This window comes from Pongo abelii, chromosome 10 (assembly GCF_028885655.2).
Source record: "Pongo abelii isolate AG06213 chromosome 10, NHGRI_mPonAbe1-v2.0_pri, whole genome shotgun sequence".
NCBI classification, from domain to species: domain Eukaryota; kingdom Metazoa; phylum Chordata; class Mammalia; order Primates; family Hominidae; genus Pongo; species Pongo abelii.
In genome coordinates this window covers 64788069-64813384 of record NC_071995.2, presented here as the reverse complement: position 1 = coordinate 64813384, position 25316 = coordinate 64788069, and the positions used below count along the sequence as shown (strand labels likewise).

Here is a 25316-nt window from a genome sequence, read left to right as displayed (position 1 = left end):
ATATGGTTCTGTTAGTCATAAAACATAGGTGAAAATAAGAAGACAGATTGGCAAATCCACCTTCTACCAGGGATTCTGCTTCTATGTGTGTTGCAGTATGGCTTCTGGGCTTTTATAAGCCTCTCACGGTCAGCTCTTTCCTTTCTTCCTAGCTCACCTGAATGTTTCAACTGCATGATGCTTTCTGAATACCAGGTAATTGAAAAGAAAGAAAGAAACACACACACACACACACACACACACACACAGACACACACATATACAGAGACACAAGATGGAAGTGGCTCCATCACTTGGGCCCTATTCTATTTCTGGTCCAAGGTATGCTCATCATCTAGCAGCTCTTCCTGAGATAATGTAGTCGGCCAAGGATGTGACACTCAAAACCCCCATTAGATATGACTTGATTGCAGTAGGGCCTCTACTTTTTGTTGTGTGATGAAATGTATACAGAATCACCACCCCTATTCTGATGAAGGTCCAAATCTCTTATTCAGTTCCACTCCTTTTCCTCCTAAGTCACTTCCTTCTACAAGACTACTTAAGAAAGGAGTTGCTGATGATCTCAATGGTTTGTTTCAAAACCCAGAAGTGTGAGTATGTATAAGAGAGATTTATAATTATTATTGGCTCGATTTCTCTAGGGAGACTAATTAATGCCACTAAAAATTAAAATATAAACTTCAACTAAATTGCATTGACAAGGATTTTTTTTATCTTTGCAGCCTGACGTCTGTTTAACCTTTTCTCAACCTAAGCTAGAAATCTAAAGAAGTATTCTTTATTTCTTACGTCACAAAGCAAGATGTTAGGGGAAAACCACAATTATGCATGTCAGGGTGTTTTGGACTTGAGTACTCATGGTAGCATAAAGATATAACAGTTATGAAGATCTTTAATCGTCCATAGCTTTCCACATTTTTGCTGTGATGCAAAATATTTAGCTCCATTTTCATAGCACTCATTAATGGTAAATCTAAAAAACAATGTTAAATAAAATTTTCTAAATTTGCTAACTTGTCTCTACCAAGTTTATAATTTTACTATATATACTAGAAAAGGGCTAGGTTGATTTTTTTTCTTTAAATAGAATTTATATTTTAGAGTAGCTTTGGTTCATAACAAAATTGATCAGAAAGAACAGAGTTCCCATGTATCCCTAACCTCCCTATAGATATACAACCTTCTCCATCATCAACATCCTCCACCAAAGTGGTACAGTTGTTACAATCGAGGAACCTATACTGACATATCATTATCTCCCAAAGTCCATAGTTTATGTTAAGGTTCACTCTTGGTGTTGTATGTTCTATAGATTTTGAGAAATGTATAATGATGTATGCACCATTATGGTATCATACAGAATAATCCCAGTGTCCTAAAAATCCTTTGTGCTTCACCTATTTATCCACCCCTCCTTCTGATTACTAGCAACCACTGTTGTTTTTTTTTTTTTTAATTGTCTCCCTAGTTTTTCCTTCTCCCAAGTGTCATACAGTTAGAATCATATTATGTAGTCTTTTTGGATTGGCTTCTTTCACTTAGCAATAGCATTGAATTTTCCTTCATTTCTTTTCATGGCTTGGTAGCTCATTTCTTTTTGGTGCTAAATAATATTCCAGTGTCTGAATGTACCATAGTTTAGTTATCTAGTCACCTACTGAAAGACATCTTGGTTGCTTCCAAATTTTGGCAATTATGAATAAAGCTGACATAAACATCCATGTGCAGGTTTGAACATGGACATAATTTTTAATAACTTTAGGTAAATACCAAGGAGCATGATTGCTGGATTGAATAGTAAGAGAGAATATTTAGTTGTTTAAGAAACTGCCAAATTGTTTTTCCAAGTAGCTATACCATTTTACATTCCCATCAACAATGAATGAGAGTTTCTGAATGAGAGTTCCTGCTGCTCCACATCCTCACCAGCATTTGGTATTGCCAGTGTTGTGGACACTAGACATTTTAATAGGTGTGTAGTGCTTTCTCATTGCTATTTTAATTTGCATTTCTCTAATCAGATATGATTTGGAGCATCTTTTCTCATGCTTATTTACCACCGTGTTAGTCAGGATGGTCTTGATCACCTGACCTCGTGATATGCCCACCTCGGCCTTCCAAAGTTCTGGGATTACAGGTGTGAGCCACCGCGCCCGGCCTGGCGTATTTCAAGATGGTTATTTTTCCCTCTTCCTGCCAAAAGCAGGAGGAGATATTTCCTCAGTATTCACTGTGAGAACCTCAGCAGGTTTCAGGAGGTAAAGCTCACTAAAGTAAGGTGCCTCCAGATGACTGAGTCTCCCTGGAGTTTTTATCTTTCAGGCTTATCCACACTCCAGAAATTCATCAATTACAGCACAGGCTTTCCTAGCCCAGCACCAGTTCCCACAGAAATTTATGCTTTGGTTTCCATTCCAGTAAGAGTAGTGATTCTCTGATTCACATGTTTGTGTCTTCAATTTTGTGGGCAGTGGTTTGCCCTATGATATCACATCTCTGATGGGTTCAAGAAGAGTTGTTGATTCAGTTTGTTAGCTTTTCACTTGTTATTACGATACAGTAGTGATGCTCATGCTCCTTAAATGCTGAACTGGAAACTGGAACTCTTAGTTTGAATGTTGGCAGTAAATATTCAAAATTATCAGTTTAGTTAGACTTTTGACGTATAAAACTAAAATCCACCTTGTACTGGCATTATAAAAGTGGTTTCAATGTAGCAATTTATATTATTTAAAAATTTTACTCTATGTTTTGCTGTGCCTAGCCCAATTCCTGGTACATAATAGTAGTTCAATAAATATTTATTAACGTTAGGCAGATGGTTTAATTAATGTATTTGTATCATGATTTCCTGTGACACCAGTAACCTAAGAATAATATAGTGTAATTACTTACAGAAAACAACATTTGAAAATTACTGACTTTTTAATGATTGCCATTCTAACTGGTGTGAGATGGTATCTCATTGTGGTTTTGATTTGCATTTCTCTGATGGCCAGTGATGGTGAGCATTTTTTCGTGTGTTTTTTGGCTGCATAAATGTCTTCTTTTGAGAAGTGTCTGTTCATGTCCTTTGCCCGCTTTTTGATGGGATTGTTTGTTTTTTTCTTGTAAATTTGTTTGAGTTCATTGTAGATTCTGGATAGTAGCCCTTTGTCACATGAGTAGGTTGCAAAAATTTTCTCCCATTTTGTAGGTTGCCTGTTCACTCTGATGGTAGTTTCTTTTGCTGTGCAGAAGCTCTTTAGTTTAATTAGATCCCATTTGTCAATTTTGGCTTTTGTTGCCATTGCTTTTGGTGTTTTAGACATGAAGTCCTTGCCCATGCCTATGTCCTGAATGGCATTGCCTAGGTTTTCTTCTAGGGTTTTTATGGTTTTAGGTCTAACATGTAAGTCTTTAATCCATCTTGAATTAATTTTTGTATAAGGTGTAAGGAAGGGATCCAGTTTCAGCTTTCTACATATGGCTAGCCAGTTTTCCCAGCACCATTTATTAAATAGGGAATCCTTTCCCCATTGCTTGTTTTTCTCAGGTTTGTCAAAGATCAGATAGTTGTAGATATGCGGTGTTATTTCTGAGGGCTCTGTTCTGTTCCATTGATCTATATCTCTGTTTTGGTACCAGTACCATGCTGTTTCAGGTGTTGGAGAGGATGTGGAGAAATAGGAACACTTTTACACTGTTGGTGGGACTGTAAACTAGTTCAACCATTGTGGAAGTCAGTGTGGCGATTCCTCAGGGATCTAGAACTAGAAATACCATTTGACCCAGCCATCCCATTACTGGGTATATACCCAAAGGACTATAAATAATGCTGCTATAAAGACACATGCACACATTTGTTTATTGTGGCACTATTCACAATAGCAAAGACTTGGAATCAACCCAAATGTCCAACAATGATAGACTGTATTAAGAAAATGTGGCACATATACACCATGGAATACTATGCAGCCATAAAAAATGATGAGTTCATGTCCTTTGTAGGGACATGGATGAAATTGGAAATCATCATTCTCAGTAAATTATCGCAAGAACAAAAAACCAAACACCACATGTTCTCACTCATAGGTGGGAATTGAACAATGAGAACACATGGACACAGGAAGGGGAACATCACACTCTGGGGACTGTTGTGGGGTGGGGGGAGCAGGGAGGGATAGCTTTAGGACATATACCTAATGCTAAATGGCGAGTTAATGGGTGCAGCACACCAGCATGGCACATGTATACATATGTAACTAACCTGCACATTGTGCACATGTACCCTAAAACTTAAAGTATAATAATAAAAAAAAGAAAATTACTTAACATTTTAAAACATTAATATTTCTTATTACAGTTCAACATAACTACCATCTTATGTGATTATATTGCTCTAGTTCATTTTCAAACTTTGTAAAAATTTCCATCTACTGAGCTTTTTAGCTGAAAGGATTGAATTCATTATTCTAGCTTTAAAATCAACAAAAGTAAAAGGTTTTGAAATATACATCGGTTTGGATATTACCTACCAAAAGTGTAATAGAGGCAGATCAGGTGACTGAAGTGTAATAGAGGCAGATCAGGTGACTGAGGTCACCAGGCAAAGGGCTTCTTTGCCAGTCCATTTGGGAGTACTGGGAAACAAAAATGTTAAAATAAAATTTTATCCTCCCAAATGCACTAAACTAAATACATGTAAAAGACATTTAAGTACGTTGTTAGTATTTGTACTTCTGAAATTATTAAAGCTTTAAATTGCATTAAGATTTTTTGGGACACCTTTTATTAGAATTTGCAGAAAATAACAGTAAACCAAAGCTCTTCTCTGTTTTTACTCATTAGTGATTCTGTGCAGCAGTGGTTCTCAAAGTATAGTCTGTGGACCCCTGGGGGTCCATGTTATTTGAGCTTACCCAATAGTGGGTAACACTCTAGAGCTTTAGGACCCAAACAGTGGCACCAAGGTTTACTAGTAGTAGTCAGTATATTCTTTGCCACCACACACATGCAATTAAAAACAAAAAGCAGATTTCACCTATGAATGCCTTTAAAGAAATAATAAATATCTTTTTAATATTCTGTGTTAACAAAATGGGACATACTTTTAAAGCACTCTGTTGCATACCAAAGTACTATGACTGTATCCAAAAACAACCCTTAATGAAATGTTTGAGTTGTGAAGTGAATTAGCTACTTTTTCCATGGAATAATATTTTTATTGAAAGAATGGACAGGCAAATTGTAGTTATTCAGACTTGGGTATTTGGCAGACATTTTCTCAAAAATGAACAAGATGAATTCATTTGTTACTTCAAGCATGACAGATAACTTTTGTTGCCAATAATAAAATACAAGCTTTTAAGTGAAAATTGGAACTTTGGAAAACTTGTATCTACCATTATGAACTTGATAGCTTCCTAATATACATACTGACTTTTTGGATGAGATTTGTGGTGATAATGAATGTGATGTTTTGATATTGTATAATGAAACATGAAATGTATTAACATTTGGAAGACCTGCATAACTCAATGAACCAGTATTTTCCAACTAACAAATGCATAATGCGTCAAGATATATTCTAGATGTAAGAAAGAACAACTGATATTAATGTGATAGAGTACAAACAGTTCATTGACATAGTTTCAGATTCCACATTATAACTAATATTTAATGTTGAATCCTGGTATAGTATCAAAGAATATCCACAATTATCTGAAAAGGCTGTTAAAATACTCCTTCCTTTTCCAACTACATTTCTGTGTGAGATGGGATTTCCTTTGTATACTCTGTTCAAATAACATATTGCAACAGATTGAATGTACAATCTGACATTAAAATGTAGCTTCTTCCTATTAAGCTACATATTGAACAGATTAGGTAAAAATATAAAACAATGCCTGTCTTAGGCATTTTTTAATTTGAGAAATGTTATTTTTCATAAAATATTTTACTTATGTTAACATGTGATGGATTTGTTGCTTAATAAATTAGTAATAAACATATTTTAAAATTCTCAGGCTGGGCATGGTGGCTCATGCCTGTAATCTCAGTACTTTGGGAGGCCGAGGTGGGTGGATCACCTGAGGTCAGGAGTTCAAGACCAGCCAGCCTGACCAACATGGTGAAACCCCGTCTCTACTAAAAATACAAAATTAGCCAGGCATGGTGGCAGGTGCCTGTAATCCCAGCTACTCGGGAGGCTGAGACAAAAGAATTGCTTGAATCTGGGAGGCTTAGTTTATGGTGAGCTGAGATCATGTCACTGCACTCCAGCCTGGGTGACAAGAGAAAGACTCCATTCCAAAAAGTAAAAAATAAAATAAAATTTTCAGTTTTAATGTCAAATATGGTACATATCAATAGATAAAATTCATATAAACAAAAGCTCTTTGATGTCCTCAGTAATTTTTTAAAGAGCAGATGGGTCTTGAGATCAAATAATTTAAAATTTACACTTTAAAATGAAATAGTCAATGGGAAATATGTGTGTGTGTGTGTGTGTGTGTGTGTATACTGAAAATTATGTATATATATACTGTGATGAAACAAGTTTGCTGCCTGTCAGAGAGTCGGGCTGGCATAGGAGTGTCATAAAAGCACTTAGAAGTCTTACAGTTGAAAAACAGGCTTAATTTTGTTTGACTTGGTATTTCTCAGGCTCTTGGATAAAATCTTATTTGTTTTCTGAGGAAAGGATGTTCATGAGGAATCATCTTTTGAAAATACTGCTTTATTTACATTTTGTTTTGAAGATCTAGTGCCTTGAGTAGGTTAAAATGTTATAAACCGCACAGTTCTCTAGTATAAAATATAAAGGGGGCAACCTTAATCATGAAGCAAATATATGAACATATTTCATGAGCAAATGGGACTGAGGATCTAGTTTTGTTTTTTTCAAAATGACTTTAAGATTCTGTAAGAAGTTCAAAGTCTACTGTTAGAATTCTTGTTTCTTGTCATTCAGAAAATTTTCATTGGTATAGGATAAAAAGGAGGCTGTTAGTCACCTGAAAATTCTAATATTTCTTTAAGGTTTTGAGGCTATATTTTAAAATGGTAGTCTCAAGTTTTTGTGTTTTCTTAAAATGTACCAGTGTGGTTTAGTGAAAGAGTAAGGACTTAAAGGACTTACATAAGGTTGGTTACAAATACTGTGTCCATAATTTATTGAATCTTTAATGGATACGTTTATAAATACCAGCACCTGTAAAATGAGATTGTTATGGTTACCTTACTAGGTTGTTGTGAGAAGAAAATTAAATTTTGATAGAGCCTTTAGTACAACCAATATACAGGAAATGAGTGCCTATCAGAGGCCAAGCTCTATGCTAGGTACTGGGGAAACAAACATGAATAAAATACTGGCTCTTTGCTGAGCAAATTTTGAGATCAGTTTCAGGGAAAGCCAGTATGGTCTTAATAACAACAGAGAATAATAGTGCTGCAATAAAGTAAGTGAGGGGAGACAAATAGTTGTCCTCCAGTGGGTCTATTTACCCATTCTTTGCTAATAGAAACTCTCAAATTTAGAGAAACCACATTTCCCTCCCTTCTTTCAATTCAGTAAGGTGTGACCAAAAGACAATGACATCTACACAGAAGTGACAGGTGCAACTTACTGATCCTGTTCTCAGATGAAAACTTTACTATTTTTTCTCTTCCTTTGTGCTAGAACTTGGCCATGACAGTGTTGAGTCACACTCATGAATATAAGGACAATATTTCTTGTTAACATGTCTCAGACAGAAGGAACCCAGATCCCTGGATGACCTCATGTAACAGTTCAACCTCCTCTCTCCCACCACTCAGACCTTCATATGAGAAAGAAAGAAATCTTTCATCTTGTTTAAGCCACTCCCCATTTTTGTTTGTTTGTTTGTTTGTTTTGTTTTGTTTGAGACAGGGTCTTGTTCTGTTGCCCAGGCTGGAGTGCAGCAGCGTGATCTTGGCTTATTGCAGCCTCTACTTCCTGAGCTGAAGCAATCCTCCCACTTTAGCCTCCCAAGTAGCTAGAACCTCAGGCATGTGCCACAAAGCCTGGCTAATTTTTCTTTTATTTTTTGTAGAGATGGGGTCTCACTGTGTTGCCCAGGCTGGTCTTGAACTCCTGAGCTCAAGTAATCCACCCACCCCAGCCTCCCAAAGTGCTGGGATTACAGGCATGAGCCACTGTGCCCAGCGTAAACCACTCTTACTAATTTGTTAAAGCACCTGAACTAGTATCCAAACTAATAGAGTAATCCTTAGATGCTGTAAGTCTCAGGCCTAGACTCCTTGGAAGGGATAGGGGAGGTGATCATCAGGCAGAGTTTTCTGGAAAATGGAGTTCCTGAGCTAGGTTTTGGAGAATCATTGTGATTTGGAAAAAACTCTTCCCCAGGTGATTCTGACTCTCCCCTCTTATGATACCACCCTCATCCATGAGAATCACTAATTTGCTGCCTTGTCATGAGATTTGACTTGTCCTTTGTTGGTAATATTCCAGTAGAAGATCTAGTTACATAGTAATTGCTTTGTTCCTTAAACAAAACAAATTTGTATGAAACGCTTACTATATGCATATAAAGGATATAAATATCCAATATGGTTCTGCTGATATGGTTTGGCTATCCCCCACCCAAAATCTCATCTTGAATTGTAATCCCCATAATCCCTGTTTGTCAACGGCAGGACCAGGTGGAGGTAATTGGATCATGGGAGTGGTTTCCCCATGCTGTTCTTGTGATAGTGAGGGAGTTTACATGAGATCTGATGGTTTTGTAAGTGTCTGGCATTTCCCGTGGTTACACTCACTCCGTCCTGCTGCCCTGTGAAGAAGGTCCCTGCTTCTCCTTTGCCTTTTGCCATGATTGAAAGTTTCCTGAGGCCTCCTCAGCAATGCAGAACTGAGTCAATTGAACCTCTCTCTCTCTCTCTTTTTAATATAAACTATAGTCTCGGGTATTTCTTCATAGCAGTGTGACAGAACTAATACATATACCTTATTGATTTATTTATTTAATTTTTCTATAAACTCTTTCTCCCCCCAGAATATAAGCTTCATTAAGACATGGTCATTGCTTTTTTTTTTTTTTTTTTATGGTATCACTAGTACTTAGTGCAGCTGGACACATAATAAGTATTCAGTAAATTCTTTGTTGAATTAATAAAGGGACAAATATATGTTAGACTATCGGAATGTAACAATAAAAAGGACAGTTCTACCTTGAACTCACAGTTAAAGAAGCAGATAATTACAAGGTTTCATAAGAAGCAGCTATAATAAAGTGAATGAAAATGAAAAGAAGGCTCCTTTCAGTAAATTAACCTTTATTATCAATAACAGTACATTTAAATTTTTCTTGCTATGTACCAGTCTCTAAGAGCTTCCTGTACTCATTTAAGACTCACAGCAATCCTATGAACATGGTACTATTGTTTATCCTCATTTGTAGATGAGGAAATGGGGTACAGAGAGTTTAAGTAACTTGCTCACAGTTGCACAGCTGAAGGTGGTACATTTACTTCTAAAATAAAATTCTTAGATTTATAACTATATATAAAGTATGTAACTATATATAAAATGTATAACTATATATAAAGTATATACACATAATATAGATAGTAGTTTAAGGCACAGCCCTGAAACCTGTATCTCCATCATTATTCCTATCATAGTAATACTATCACAGTATTATCCTTCCAGTTATTCACACCAAAAGTCAAAGAATCATGCTTGATTTCTTTCTGAGAACCCTATTTCCACTCTTGCCCATTTTCCATAAACAACCAGAATATTCATCTTAAACGTAGATCATGTCACTTCCCTATTTAACACTATGCACTGAGTTCTATGTGCTCCTAATGCATGTGGAATAGAAGCCCACAATTTGTATCTGGGCCTGGGAAGCCTGAGGTGAGCTGGCCCCTGCCTGCCTCTTTAGCTTCCTCTCCTATTATTCTCCACAGTGGTCACCTTCCTGTCCCTGGCACAATGCCAACTCAGTGTTGTCATCCTTCTGTTCATGCTGTATCAAAGGTACTGCCCCCACACCTTTGCTTGGATGGATCTTCTTGTATTTTTTAGTTCTTTGCTCAAGTTGTGTCTCCTCCTGGTAAAATTTTCTGCGCTCTCCCCATTTGAATATAGCTCCCAGAGTCGCTTCCATTGTATCACCTTGTCACTTCTCACTATTGGAAATTACTTTGATGATGTGCTTACTGTATGTTATCTGTTTCCTCTGATATGGTTTGATGTGTCTCCCCTCCAAACCTCATGTTGAAATGTGATCCCCAGTGTTGGAGGTGGGGCCTAGTGGGAGGTCCTTGGATCATCGGCGCAGATCTCTCTTGAATGGCTTAGTGTCATTCTTTGGTGATGAGTGAGTTCTCACTCTATTAGTTCACGTGAGAGCTGGTTATTTACAAGGAGCCTGGCACCTTTTTCTCTCTCTTGCTTCCTCTCTCACTGTGTGATATACTTGCTTCCCCTTCCCCTTCTGCCATAATCATAAGCTCCCTGAGGCCTTCACCAGAAGCAGATGCCTTTACCACATTTCCTGTACAGCCTAGGGAACCGTGAACCAAAATAATCCTCTTTTCTTTATAAATTACCCAGTCTCAGGTATTCCTTTATAGTAACACAAACAGACTAACACACTTCCTCATCTATAATATACCTCCATGAGAGGAGTGTTACCCTCATGTGCACTGTTCTATCTTTAGAGTGTGAATAGTGCCTGGCACTAGAGACACACAGGAAGCATTTGTCGAATAAATGAATCAGATTTAGTGTGAGACAAGCACATATTCTTCATAGTTCATGGAAACATACTGTTTAAATTATTCAAGGGCCTTTAATGTTTTCCTCCTAAAAAGTATGTCAAACACCAAAATCAACCAGCAAGAATGTGAAATAGGACCAGTTCTAAAAGTTGGTCAAAGCCATCATGCATTAAACATCTAGCATGTGACTGGCACTAAATACATTTTATAGGGTGAAAAAATGAATCCTTAGAGCCGTAGACATTCTAAAAGTATAATTTAAGCTAACGGTTTTAAACTCTTTATTTGAACTTGTAACTAAAGCTACTATCAAGGAGAATGATGACTTAGAATTTTCCCTCCATATTCTGTTCTACACCCACTGTATAATAAATATCGAACATGTAATTATGTGTGTGAAGAACAATTGAGTAAATAAATGAACAAACAGATGAATGAACCAGACAAATGCTCAATAATTAAAGAGGAGGCCAGGCACAGTGGCTCACATCTGTAATCCCAGCACTTTGAGAGGCCGAGGCAGGTGGATCACTTGAGGTCAGGAGTTCAAGACCAGCTGGACCAACATGGTGAAACCCCATCTCTACTAAAAATACAAAAAATTAGCCAAGCGTGGTGGTGGGTGCCTGTAATCCCAGCTACTCAGGAGGCTGAGGCTGGAGAATTGCTTGAACCCGGGAAGTGGAAGTTGCAGTGAGCCAAGATTGCACCACTCTACTCCAGCCTGAGTGACAGATTGATACTCCATAGCAAAATGAATACATAAATAAATAAAAATAAAAGTAAAAAGAAGAGGCAGAAATGCTGGATAACTCAAATTGGATAAATGGCCGTTAAAAAATCTAAAACTCACAAGTGCTTTAAAATATTTGCTATTAACCCAAATAAGTTTGCTTGTAAATCATAGCTAGGATTGGGGGCCAAAGAAATGGCTTTAAGAGAAAAAGGCCGAGAAGGCAGGAAAGATGAATCACATGGCAATGCGTTTAGAGACAGAAAAGAAGAGAAATTTAAATTAGATTATTTATGACAACTTAGAAGTGAGACCACAGGAACAAATTTAAATACCAAGAAAATGTTCCTGTAGCCAAAAGAATAAATAAAATTCTCAGCTTTTACAAATTCAGTACTTGGGTAAAACCAACCAACCAAGAGACAAATATAAATAAATAAATGTGTATAACTTAAAATAAATAGACTTTTCTAGATCTCCAAGTAGCTTGAAAAGAACAAGTTGGCAAGGAGAAAGAAGGGAAGGAGGGAGGGAAGGAAGAAGAGAGGAGAGAGTCAGAGAGAGAGAATCAGAGAGAGAGAGGGAAAATGGAATGAATTCCGGGAAATAGAAGGCATTAGATAATATATTCTTCAGAACCGTCAAACATTGAGCTTAAATAGATTCCATGAAGTCTCACAATTACCTTAGAAGACACTATAATCAGCACTATATTTTTCATCACTTCAAAGCATCTAGCTGCATAAAAATAATAACATCTTGTAGCTAGAAGAGACTTTCTAGTTCAAATCTTTCCTCCTAAGACACATACACCTTCAGGAAATAATGAGTTCCAATACAATGAGCATTTTTGAAACCCTTATAATAGTCAGACGGCTCACTTAGCATTTTACATTCAGAAATTATTGTTATGCTTTTGGTCTTTTATGCTCATTCTACACTTATTGAATGAACATATTAATTCTATATGGTAGAAAAAAAGTAGAAAAAAATCTTTGAAAACTCAATAACCTCAGTTATTTGAGTCCTTTGAAGCCTAATATATTTGCAATCTCAGAATGACTGCCTGACATTTCATTTTGCAAGAAGTCTAAACAACCACAATAAATTTACAAATGCAGACATGCCACAGTTAAATTTCATTTCATGCTCAGTAAGCAAACATTATCAAACTGTAAGCACTGTCCTCCACTGTCTTTTTAACTCGAAATCGTGTAGCCAATGGAGGGTCGACCTTGAAATAGTTCACAGATGGATGAATTGGCTTAGTTTATTCACCAATTTGCAGATGAGCAAACTTAGGGTATATTATCACTGGTTAGGCAGGTGGCTCTATGCTTTATTTAATAAGCAACACAAATAAGTAGTAATTGGACAGAATCAAATTAGAGACCCAATTAAGAATTATTTATGGAAAAAGTCTTTTAAACATAATGAGTATTTTTTTCTATATTTTGGGTTATCACAATGCTGGGGATTGGGGATTATTGCTAGCATTTCGTGGATGGTGGCTGAAGGTGCTAGAAATATTAAAATGAGGGAGATGTGGTTACAAATGGAAAATTTATTCTGCATCCTGTACAACCCTCATATAACTATTATCAGTAAAAACTCTTTTTTTTCCTTGACACAGGGTTTTGCTCTCGTTGCCCAGGCTGGAGTGCAGTGGCGTGATCTCGCTCACTGCAACCTCTGCCTCCCAGGTTCAAGTGATTCTCCTGCCTAAGCCTCCCGAGTAGCTGGGATTACAGGCGGGCACCACCACACCTGGCTAGTTTTTGTATTTTTAGTAGAGATGGGGTTTCACCATGTTGGCCAGGCTGGTCTCAAACTCCTGAACTCAGGTGATCCACCCACCTTGGCCTCCCAAAGTGCTGGCATTACAGCCGTGAGCCACCATGCCTGGCCAATAAAAACTCTTATAAATGAAAATCTATTTATAATTATTTGAGCCTAGAAGCTAATACTGTTATATAGACATTATTTTTCAGTTTTAGTGTACAGTGAATATACTGGTTTTTATTCTGATATCTACCTGTCTACCTTTTTATTTTCTGTATGTTATATGGAATGACTTCTGATCCCCTCTCAAATTCAGAATTATTCATTAGAAGTGGTTGCAAGGATTTAACTATATTTTCTGTTGTAGCAATGCCCTCAGATCCGCTTATTTGAAATACGTATTATTAAATATATATCAGCATTAAGACATTTTGTGTTTGGGCCAGACATGGTGGCTCATGCCTGTAATCCCAGCACTTTGGGAGGCCGAGGTGGGCAGATTGCTGGAGCTCCGGAGTTCAAGATCAGCCAGATGGTGAAACCCTGTCTGTCTCAAAACAAAACAAAAATTAGCTGTATGTGGTGGGACATGCCTGTAGTCCGAGCTACTCAGGAGGGTGAGGTGGGAGGATCGCTTGACCCTGAGAGGTGGAGGCTGTAGTGAGCTGTGATTGCACCACTGGACTCCAGCCTGGGCAACACACCAAGATCCTGTCTCAAAAAAAAAAAAAAAGAAGACATTTTGTGTTTAAATTATGTGCTCATGAGTTACATGATCTATGAATTTCAGTAAGAAGGGATATTACAAATCATTTGCTACAATAAAGTAGGAGTGTGTCTGATGAGAATACCATTAGTGCCAGAGAACAGAGTGTTTTTTTCTTTCCCATTCTCATCCTCAATAGGTCAGGGTGTCTCTCCCAAGGCTACATGAAGGCTGCAGCAATTACTGGCATCGCATGCAGATGCTATGAAATCTAAAAGGGCCAGATTAATTTAATGTCTTAAAGACTTCTCTTATAGACTGTATGTTTCATACTGTTACTCAAAAAAAATACTATAACCGTTACTCAATCTAATTATGCATTGAAGGGAACTCCCTAATCACTGATCTAGGAAAGGTTATAAATTGAAGATTTAATCTCAATAGCTGGTCCATTTCTTTTTTCCTAAAAGGGGATGAAGAATCCAGTTCCGAAGAGTATGGAAATCATGTAAATGCTATATAGGCAATTGCCTACTTCCCAAAAAAGAAAATAATTAGCACTTGAAAAATACATATTTGTTAACATGTATTTGCCATTGCTGGTTGAAATGCATTTTGTTGAATAATTGAAACTGCTTTATTTTCTCATGTGAACAAATTTTTCTAATAAATTTAATATTATAGTTCAGTGAACATTTAGCTCAACTGATAACCAATTTATTATAATAGCCTGCTTTCTTTACATCAAAATATAGGGGTGCTGGAATTTCTTTTAAAGTAATTAGTGTTTTGAGACTGGCTAGTCAGGATAGTACTTCAACCATTGTTCACAAGCATTTATGCCTGCAGGGGCCAGGTGGTAACTGAATGATTGAATTGGACCCTGGGGAGGGACTCTAGCTAAATAGAAAGCACATGTTTATTTATGGGTGGCAGGCAGCCACCACTCAGCTCTAATCAATAGTTGCCATATTGGAATCAGGCTCAAGGTTACCAAATCTTTTGCTATTTCAAGACAAAAACAAACGTTCGATTTATTTATGAAATCTCTTGACTTTAGATGTTTGCCCAGTTTAAAAAAACAAAACAAAACAGAAAAACAGTGGCTCATGCTTTTAATCCCAGCACTTTGGGAGGCTGAGGTGGGCAGATCACAAGGTCAGGAGTTTGAGATCAGCCTGGCCAAAACAGTGACAATCCGTCTCAAAAAAACAAACAAACAAAAAAACAAAAATTAGCTGGGCGTGGTGGCAGGTGCCTGTAATCCTAGCTACTCGGGAGGCTGAGGCAGGAGAATCGCTTGAACCTGGAAGAGGTTGCAGTGAGCGGAGATCGTGCTACTGCAGTCCACCCTGGGTGACCGAACTAGAGTCTGTCACCAAAAAAACAAAAAACCAAGAACAAAACCACAAACATTCATGTGAGCCAAACAAAACATATTTGTGGGCGATAAACTGCCATTCTGTGAACTGCCATTTGCAACTTCTCAACTGTCCCATCAGTTTAGACTATAGAGTGCAATAACTGATAAATAGCACCTCTTATTGGAGTTTGTGGTATGGAGTGATAGGGCCATTCTCTCTACACAAAGAGTGGTACACCTAATTGAATGGACTTGAACTACACTACTAATCTGTCAGCTCTTGGTTGTATTATAATAGCTAACTGTTAAGCAATTGTTAAACAACAGTTAGCTATTATAATACAACCAAGAATTGACAAAGATTTTAGGCTGGCCCTTTATTGCTAAACATGGATCATTTTAGTTTAGAAGATGGGAAAAAATTCAGAAGTATATTAGTCCGTTCTCACACATTGCTATAAAGAAATACCTGAGACTGGGTTATGTATAAAAAAAATAGGTTTAATTGGCTCATAGTTCTACAGGCTGTAAAGGAAGCATAGCGGCATCTATTTCTGGGGAGGCCTCAGGAAGCTTCCAGTCATGGTGGAAGGCAAAGGGGGAGTGAGCATCTCACTTGACCAGAGCAGGAGCAAGAGAGAGAGGGGGAAGGTGCCACACTTTTTTACTCCATCACCCAGGCTGGAGTGCAGTGGCGGGATCGCTACTCACTGCAAGCTCCACCTCCCGGGTTCACGCCATTCTCCTGCCTCAGCCTCCCGGGTAGCTGGGACTGCAAGCGCCTGCCACCACACCTGGCTAATTTTTTTGTATTTTCAGTAGAGACGGGGTTCCACAGTGTTAGCCAGGATGGTCTCGATCTCCTGACCTTGTGATCCACCTGCCTCGGCCTCCCAAAGTGCCGAGATTACAGGCGTGAGCCACAGCACCTGGCCAGGTGCCACACATTTTTAATGGGCCACATCTCATGAGAACTTACTCACTGCTGAGAGAATAGTACCAAGGGGATGGTACTAAACCATTCATGGAAAATCCATCTCCATGATCCAGTTACCTCTCACCAGACCCCACCTCCAATGCTGGGGATTACAGTTTGACATGAGATTTGGTGGGGACACAGATACAAACCATATCGAAATATGGACCCAGGAAAATTGAATAAAATGATCTCGTTTACCTCTGCCACCCATCAGGCAGAGCACCCGGTATCTAGCCTTCTGTCTTTTAGATTGTGGCCCATATACTCATGCTTTCCCTCCTTCACATCATCTGTTGCAACATCCTTTCATTCTTTGTGACCCAAGTGGACCTCCCCTAAATAACAGCTTCCTTATCCTGGCTTCCCAAGCATCTCTGATTGTTTTAATGAGCTTTTACACCTTCTGCTGTATGCCTTCAAATATATGGCTAAACTCTAAACTCCTCCTCCCCAGCACCACCAAACCACATCTCATATAAAAATTTTATCATTACAGATACTGAAATGTTAACAAATGTAATCCTTCAGAAGTAAAAAAATAATAGGTGCTTATGTACAGTTTCTGTTTATTTCTGAAAACAGAGTTTGGTATGTAGATAATTTTACTTTGTCTGCATTAGTTCTTGTGCAAAAATAGTTGCTTACCACTGCTTGAGAAAATCAGTCCCTTTACTGTTGTGGGGTGGGGGGAGGGGGGAGGAATAGCATTGGGAAATATACCTAATGCTAGATGACGAGTTAGTGGGTGCAGTGCACCAGCATGGCATATGTATACATATGTAACTAAACCTGCAGATTGTGCACATGTACCCTAAAACTGAAAGTATAATAAATAAATAAATAAATAAATGCCTTATGGTGATGAATTAAAAAAAAAAGAAAGAAAATCAGTCCCTTTAAATACCAAAATTAAAAAATCAGACTCTAGTGAAATGTTTTAAGTTGTTCTATGCAAAAGGGATCTTCTTTGTATTAAAGAGTAAAGCACCATCTCTTCTGTAAGTTAGTCCTTTTAGATTGAACTGGGAGCTTAAAACTACAAAACTTAATGTGGACTCTACTAATTTAAGAGTTAAAATTCAAGTGTAGTTGCGTAAAATTTATTGCCTGTATTATCTCTGGGGGACACATATACTTGAATTAATCACATAAACCAAGATATATGTTTGGTCCATTCAAAATGAAAGTTGACAATTTTTTCAAATTCCATTTCAAGAGAAAATTTACATAGAAAAGAATGAACTTGAATGCATGTAATTCTTAGATAGACAAAATAATCTCTGAACTGGTATGAAAAATACCTGCTACTACCTGCCATGATAATATTAGCTTTGTGATCTCGAGCAAACCACTAAAACACCACTGAACCTTTTTTTGCTCATCCATAGAGGTATAATGACATTCACCTCATTATTAGAGCTGTTAGGTTAAATTAAAAGATTGTGTATTATTATTGTCATATATTTAGTGACTATTCAGGTCTAAAATCCAGATCTTCAAATTTCTCATTCATTATTTGTTAATTGTTCTAGTTTGTTTTGGTTGAGGGAATCAGAATAATAAAGGATTTGAAACCTAAGGACAAGTGATTTTTTTCATTTAAAGATGTTCATAAAACATTTTGTAGCATCTTTTTGTCAGCATCATTAAGTTAGTGTTTCTTTTCACAAACTTACTCCTAAGGCATACAAAATGGGAAACTTCTGGGAATAAAGGAACTTCACAGAACCATTGAAAGTAGCTACACATTTTAGACGTGAAATGTTCTTGGCTGATGAATATTTGCCTTTCTAAGTAAATTTCTCCCTGCTCCATCATTATCAATTTATATCTGAAAAGAGGGAACTGTGTAAATCTGGAAGACAGACAAATTGCTTGTGAATCTAACAGAGAGTGCAAAGTGCAGTCAGTTCCCTCTGGGATGATCCTGCAAACTTGACATTACACAGATATTGAACAATCTTTATTCAGTAAGAAGACTTTTTAAAAATTATATTTCTGGGAACATGGAGCTGCAGAATATCATTAGTTTCATAGGTAATATGCTGACATGCTTGATTAATTATATTGTAAACAAATCAGATTTTTCATGGTGTTAAAAGTTCTCTTTCACTTAAAGACCTGAAGAAGAAACTATAGAGAAAAAAAAATTATTCATGATTAATGCTGACCTCTCTAGACTTTAGAGTACCTCTCTCATCTACTATGAAGTGTTTCTGATTGTTGTACTTAAAAATAATTTTTGAAAGCTTGTGATTTTTAGAGATAAAGAATGAACAACATGTGAGCATATTATGAAATTTCTCTTTCCACTGTCTTCACCAAGAAGAATTGAGTTTTGTTTGCTGTTCAGCCCATTTACTTTCATGTTTTTTTAAAAGTGTAACAATTGAGCTAGGTTTATATTTGAATTCAGTCTAAGTTGAGTTGGATTATTTGTATTTCTTTTCCCTTAAACCAGGCAGTTTCCTTTATTTGCTGATTATGGTATGCTGTTACTAAGCCTATGAGAAGCTTCTCTGTGAAGTGCATTTTAATATTTAGATCAAACAGTGATTGGAATACATTAATGCCCAGTGGGTAAACGTGTCATTTGAAAGCAGCTGCTGAGCCTTCTCCCTGCTGCTCCAATTAACACATACTGCACACTCCTGTCAGCAAGAGGGCTGTGCATATGGATGAAACCACTTTGCTGCTTATTAATATGATATGCAAGAGAGCACAAAGGGTTAATCAGTACGCCCATTGCAAAACAATAGCTTTTCAAGAGGTTTCCCAAGCACATGTTTTGAAATAATGTGGGCTAGGATTAGGGTGTTGGATTAGCAGGTAGGAAAGTCAGTTCAGTCTCTAACTTTGGTTCAGTCCATTGACTAATGTGTTTCCCCGCCCCTCTCTTCCCTATACCCCCGCCCTGATGATGGGATGATGGAGATATTGGATAGTGAAATTCTCGTGCTGGGACTCCTCTTGCCTCAGCTGAATCTCTTGAACTTTGTTTTGAAGCTATTTAAAGTCCAAAGCTTTGCTATTTGTTTTTTCTCTTAGTCTTTTATTGCCATTTCACTTTCTTTCTCTTTTCCTCTTTTTTTTTAAAAAAAATTACAGATTTGACAGTTTATTGATCTAAATGAGAAATATTGTCAAGGTAAACCCATATCGCTATTATTTTCTTTCCCCTCCTATGGCCAAAGGTGCCGTGTTGATGGGAGCCCAGAGGTAGATAGAAGGGTAGCTGTCCTGGTCCAGGTTTGGTATTGGTCATTCATGCTCCACCGGCTCGCAGAGCAGCTGGGCTGTTGCTGTGCTCTTGTGCTAGCTGTGCCGCGCTGCACGGTGAGTAAGAGATGGACCGCTTCCTGGGTTTTGTCAAGGCGATAAGAAGATCTAGGAGAAGAAAGGGGAAAAAGTACCGACCAGAAGAGGATTACCACGAGGGCTATGAGGATGTCTATTATTACGCTTCAGAGCATTTTCGAAGTAAGCGCTTCTCTCCATCCTCCGGTTCCTTCTCCCATGCTGGGGCTAACAATAAACCTTGTGTGGAGCCTTAATCTTAAATGCAAAAGGTTTCTCAGATGGTGTTCTCTGTGAGCAGTCTGTAAGTACTGAAGTGCTATGTTTTGCTTGATTTGTTTCAAGAACAGCCATTAGATAATAGCGTCTAGACAGTATCACCAGCAAAGGTCTGTACACATCGTTAATATTTTAGGTGGAATTAATTATGTTATTTTAATAAGCCATTCAAAAAAGTTGCAAGCCAACGTAGTAGGTGGCCAGAATATGCTCTGTTGTAGTTGTTGCTTTCCTTTTTCTTTCAGAATAGGGAAGGCTAGCTCATTTGGAAGAAATAATTGTTCATGTTCAAGTTGATGTTAATGCTTAATGCTCCTGATACAGACTTCTAGACAGTTATCTGTGATTAATCTGAGGTGTTGTTTGTACAAGGAAGTTCAAGTACCTTTCTCTGATGCATGTTTACAATTTTGTTATTAAATAAGGTTAATTCTTATTTGCTGTCAGCTAGAAGCAGTGATACCTGTAAGTATTCATAATATGTCTATATTGAGACATTTGAAAATTAGCTTATAAATAGAAGAGAACTAGCAGTTTTCTTTTATCTGTCAGTGCTTTAAGTTTCTGGTAAGGTTTAGACTTGTCCCACTAGATTTAAAATGCCCAGAAATGCCTAAGGGTGCAGAGAGAAAGCAGCTGTGCACAGAGATCACTGAGTTTATGATGTGCCCCAAATGGAGGAAGATGACAGTTATGTATGATCTACATTTTTAAAAAGCTAAAAATTATTTATTTGTCTTCTTGAATAAGGATCTTTATAAACTTATATTTCAATTCTAATTCGTTCTGGTCTTTTGATGTCTAATCATGAATGCATCCCACTTATAACCTCTGAGCATTAACTAATAAATAATTTAAATCCCAATTTCTGTGGTATTGAAAGCCATGAGAATTCCTTCTAAATGCTAGAAATTCTGTTGTGATTGATGAAGACTGAGGGTTGAAAATTCATGTGGTGGCAATAATACAAGAATGTAAAATTGTAATTATTTGATATTTGCTTGAATAAGGTGGCTGTATTGCTTTTACCTGAGTAACCTCCGAGTTTTAGAGATGTTTCTCTTTTAAATGTGTGTACATGAATAATGTGTTCTAATAGAGTGACACTCTGTTTCCTAAATTTTGTTTCCATAATATATCCTAGAATTTAACTAAAATTTATGTCACATCAAAAAATATTGTCAGATTGCATGTGTAATTCTGAAAACTCAGAAACTGAATAAAAGGAGCTTATGAACTTTTAATTAGACTGGTAGACATTGTACAAATTTTTTGCAGTCAATATATACTGAGTCAGATTCATACCATCTCAGGTTTGTACCGTGATGTATGTTTGTAGAAATAGAATTGAACAATATTTCTCAAATGTCTACATACTACTAGCTTTGGTAAGAATTTAAAAACAATAGAATTACTCTGTAAGTTTATAAAATGTCTTGACAAGAAGAACTACATATGGAGGTATCTAAGAAATATTCCCAAACTAGAGTTAGGACAATTATATAATGAAGATAGTAAGTAGTCTTTATACATTAAGTGAAATAACTCAAAGAGAATCACGTTTTATCTCATTCGTCAAGGCCATGCTAAGGATAAGATGTTAAATATCAAAAGTCATTTCCTTTAGATATGAAACTGACATGTTTTTCCTGTGATTTATCAGAAGATACCCATTATGTAATATACAACTTGTGGAGTTAGTTGCAAATTGGGTCCCCAACTTGAAACTACTACATAATAAACAGAATGTGTCAGAGTGGACTCAGGCACTTGGGATCTGGCATTTCATCAAATGTCAAATAGCCAGGGCTTTTAAAGAAGATAAGTCATATAATACAATGACTTCTCAGTGCATCTTTTGGCTTCGGTTTCAGGGCTTCTCTGAATTGGGTAGGGGAGACATCCACTTACATCTTAGAGCTGTAGAAAAGCATTAAAGAGTGAGACTGACTTTAAAACCAGTCCTCTCAAATGGGTAATATGGTTGAATTCAATTACATCTACAACATATCTTAGTTAGTTAGTTTTTGGCATAATTTAAAAGTTTATACCCCTTGTGTTTCTCTAGATGGCTTAGAAAAACTATCTACATTAAGGCTGAAAACGTGGTGGAATTTACTGATGATGTTCACATCTTAGTTAATGATGCTATTGATGAACCAGAAGTGTCATTCTTATTTTTCTCCCTAGAGTGTTTGCTTCTTGAAAGAAACTTAACCCTCTGTCTTGTCAATTTTTCCTTTAGAGCAGATTGCCACAAGAACTTTATATGTGTAATAATGAAATAGTCAGCTAAAAAGAACCTCCCAGAAAATTCTCCTCCCTGTAGTACATTTTCCCGTTCTGATATTCAATTTTATCCTAATTAATATCTCTTCTATTGTGGGTTCTGATTTAGAATTTCACCACCCATTCCTTCATCTTAAATACAGCATCGCTTATAATCTCGTTAAATGCCAGAGTCTGAATTAAAATGTCCACAGGGTGAAATGCTATGGAAGGGAAGTTATTTTAATAATAGATGACTTTTCTGAAATTCCATCAAAACTCAGTTTTCGCAGTGACAATGATGATAAAATGATTTTAAATCTCCTCTGACTTTATATTGACTTGATGTATGTCAATGTACATGAGATGGCCATGTTTGATTTTTTTAAAAACTGCTTTCATCACTCATCTATCCTTCATAATTCTAGAGTTAGAGTTTAAATAAACTAGACAGACTCATGCTTTGGGTAAGTCACCAAACACTTTAGTCTTTTAAAAATGTGATACAAGGTGGCTTTGTCTCTAAAGATTTTCCCAGTTATAGAACTATATTGTATATATTTTGAACTTTGCTTGATTTCCAAAACAATTCAGGTAAAGGTATTAACTGGAGAATTTTCATTGGTATTTAAGGCAAAAAGAAATCACCTAAATATCCTGAGGGAATCATTTTTCTGGAAGGAATGCTCAGTAGGGAGAATTTCTGTTACTTTAGGGTCATAATCTATCACTGAATATTAAGTAGTGTTGGAGAATTTTGATAAACCTTTGAAATTCTGAAAATGTTTGTAAATCCAAGACTGCATTTTTTATTTAATCGTATCCACCAAGAAGCACCATTTACTTTTTGAAATTTTCACAAAGATGATTCATTTGGTATTTTTCCTTGAGAAAAACTTGCTTTGATTACAAAACTGTCATAAACTTGAATGTAGTGAAGAGCTAGAAGAGGACCCTAACATTCCATTTTATTATGTTTGGTGTTTTTGTTTTTCACTAAATACTGTGTTATGGTAATGTCTTTTTATAGGCTCTGGCAGGTCATATGTTAATTCATCTGTCATACAAAAATAAAATGTCTGATTCTATTGCATGTGTATTTTTATTTAACACACCAGATAATATTCCAGCTATAAGAGAGATAATGTATATTAAAGAAGCAATCTCTTAACACTGTTCTTATATATAACAATCCTGACCTCTTGCTGTCCATGCAGCTGAATTACTTGAGAAAGAAGAATTTGTTTCTCTCTTATGAGCAGAGGTATGTGAGCCACTCTCATGTACAGCGCTAGCATCTTATACACCTGTGTAATGGTATGGAATTAGGAGTGGGACTCCTTCATGGGAACTGCTGTTCTTGGTCTTCCTGACTCACCTAGATTGAAGAAAAGCTGTGTGGGAAAGCTCTCAGGGCAGTCATTAGTGACCAATTAACTTTTCTTACTGAGGTCATTTCAGGGAAACTGGAGAAAGGGAGGAACATGAATATGGCTTAGACCTTCTGAATAAAAGGGTCATTTGTATGTACAAATTATTTCATTTGTTGTTTTGTTGTTGTTGTTTGCCTATTCTAATAGATATTCAGCAGTAATTGTGATGTGTGTGTATGAAATCATTGTTAGCTAAGTTATTTTATGATGCATTGTATGCATTTACAATTCCTAGTTAGGCAATTCAGGCTTTAAAGTGCCTTAGATGTTCAAATTGTATTTTAAAAGGGTGCTTCACTTTCTTTCATGTCATTGAAAAACACGATGCATTGTTCTTCTTAGAGAAAAAACAATATTGACGGTGGTGTTTGTAGAATGATAATTTTTAGGCTGTGGTGTGGGTGATTAGATAAGTAATTTATTCTTACTGGTTCCTTTAGAGTTTTCTCCCTTTGGTAAATTCATGTAACCACACCCTCTCTGCTTCAGGAAACTGACATCTAATTAGGACTTTCTTTCTTGATAAGTGTGCCACAAGGCTAGAGTGAGAACTCTGACATATACTTTGGAAAGATGCCTGATTTGTGCAGAAATATGTGCAAGAGCTGAACACATAATCAAAGGGAGTCTTGCCTTCCTCAGCCTGTGGGGGATGACAGGGAAGAGGAAGGAACTGGGGAGGGGAAAAGGAAGGAGAGAGGGAAGCACATTTCATAGGCTGTCCTTACTTCTCTAGTGCTTACAAGCATAGAAGCCATTTATTTCTATGTTAAAAATAGTGGGATCATCAAACTGACAGGTCTTGGATGTGAAATCCTGGATGATTCAAGCCTTAGCTGTATTCAGTTTAACTCAAAAAATCCCAGATGAATTAGAAGAAATATCAATTATAAAGAAATAGGGCAAACTTGCTTGTTTTATGACTATACTGCTTATTTTTCTTCCCTAAGAATTGCTTTCCATCTATAGTATATTTGTCTTGTTGAAAATTGATTGGCTAGCATCTTCCATTTGCTGGTTATTTTGTATCACCAACTTTCTTGTCTCAAGCTATATTTTTTTCTATATGGAATAAAGAAATACTAAAGTTGAAAAGGACCTTAGAATCTACTTTGTCAACGTGAGTATTTTTTTAGATAAAATAACTAATATACAAACAGATTGATCAACTTAACGGAGTCCCCACTCATCGTCGTGGAACTAGGAATAGCAGCCAGACTCCCTTATTGGATCTGGTCCTTCACCTCTCATCCCCACTTTTGCTTTAGCTCACTGATGAGACTTCTGGTGATATTTAAGGTCCAGGATCATCTACATATTAATTATGACTACTTAGTTCTCTGATAGGTGGCTTTATTTTTTTGAACAGTAGGCCATCTTATCTTAAACTCCTGAACAAAAACAAACTCCTAATTTAATACTGCAAGTCAAATTAACATGATATTATATTTACAGATGATGTTAATTAAAGTGATTATCGGTGGCTCAAAAACCAGAGGTGATTTTCTGTATCACCTCTCATTTGCTCTGTGGTTTGCAAATATAGCTACCTTCATCAATGAATATTCTTTCAGGGGACTTAAAATGGCATAATTATTTCAAACAGTGTTAGAGTTAGGAGGGACTTCGGAGTCCAGTTAGTATGGCATGCTATCTGAAATAGAAGGTCCTTCTTCAATATCCCAGCTATATGGACATCCAACTTTCATTTAAATCCT

The 25316-nt window shown here is 36.8% G+C and overlaps 1 protein-coding gene across 20 annotated transcripts in view; it reads left to right on the top strand.

Moving 5' to 3' along the window:
* GRIP1 (glutamate receptor interacting protein 1) overlaps positions 1-25316 on the top strand; it is an 852850-nt gene that overhangs the window by 376842 nt on the left and 450692 nt on the right. For 4 of the 20 annotated variants that reach the window (XM_054527388.2, XM_054527387.2, XM_063712183.1 and 1 more), the window contains exon 1: positions 9575-19801. The exons of 14 other annotated variants lie outside the window; for them this stretch is intronic. In XM_054527388.2, coding sequence (XP_054383363.1) covers positions 19669-19801 — 133 coding nt within the window. In that variant the 5' untranslated portion in view covers positions 9575-19668. Of the gene's footprint in view, positions 1-9574; positions 19802-25316 lie in introns of those variants that run through there. 2 more of the 20 variants (XM_054527373.2, XM_054527372.2) reach the window with 1 other exon arrangement.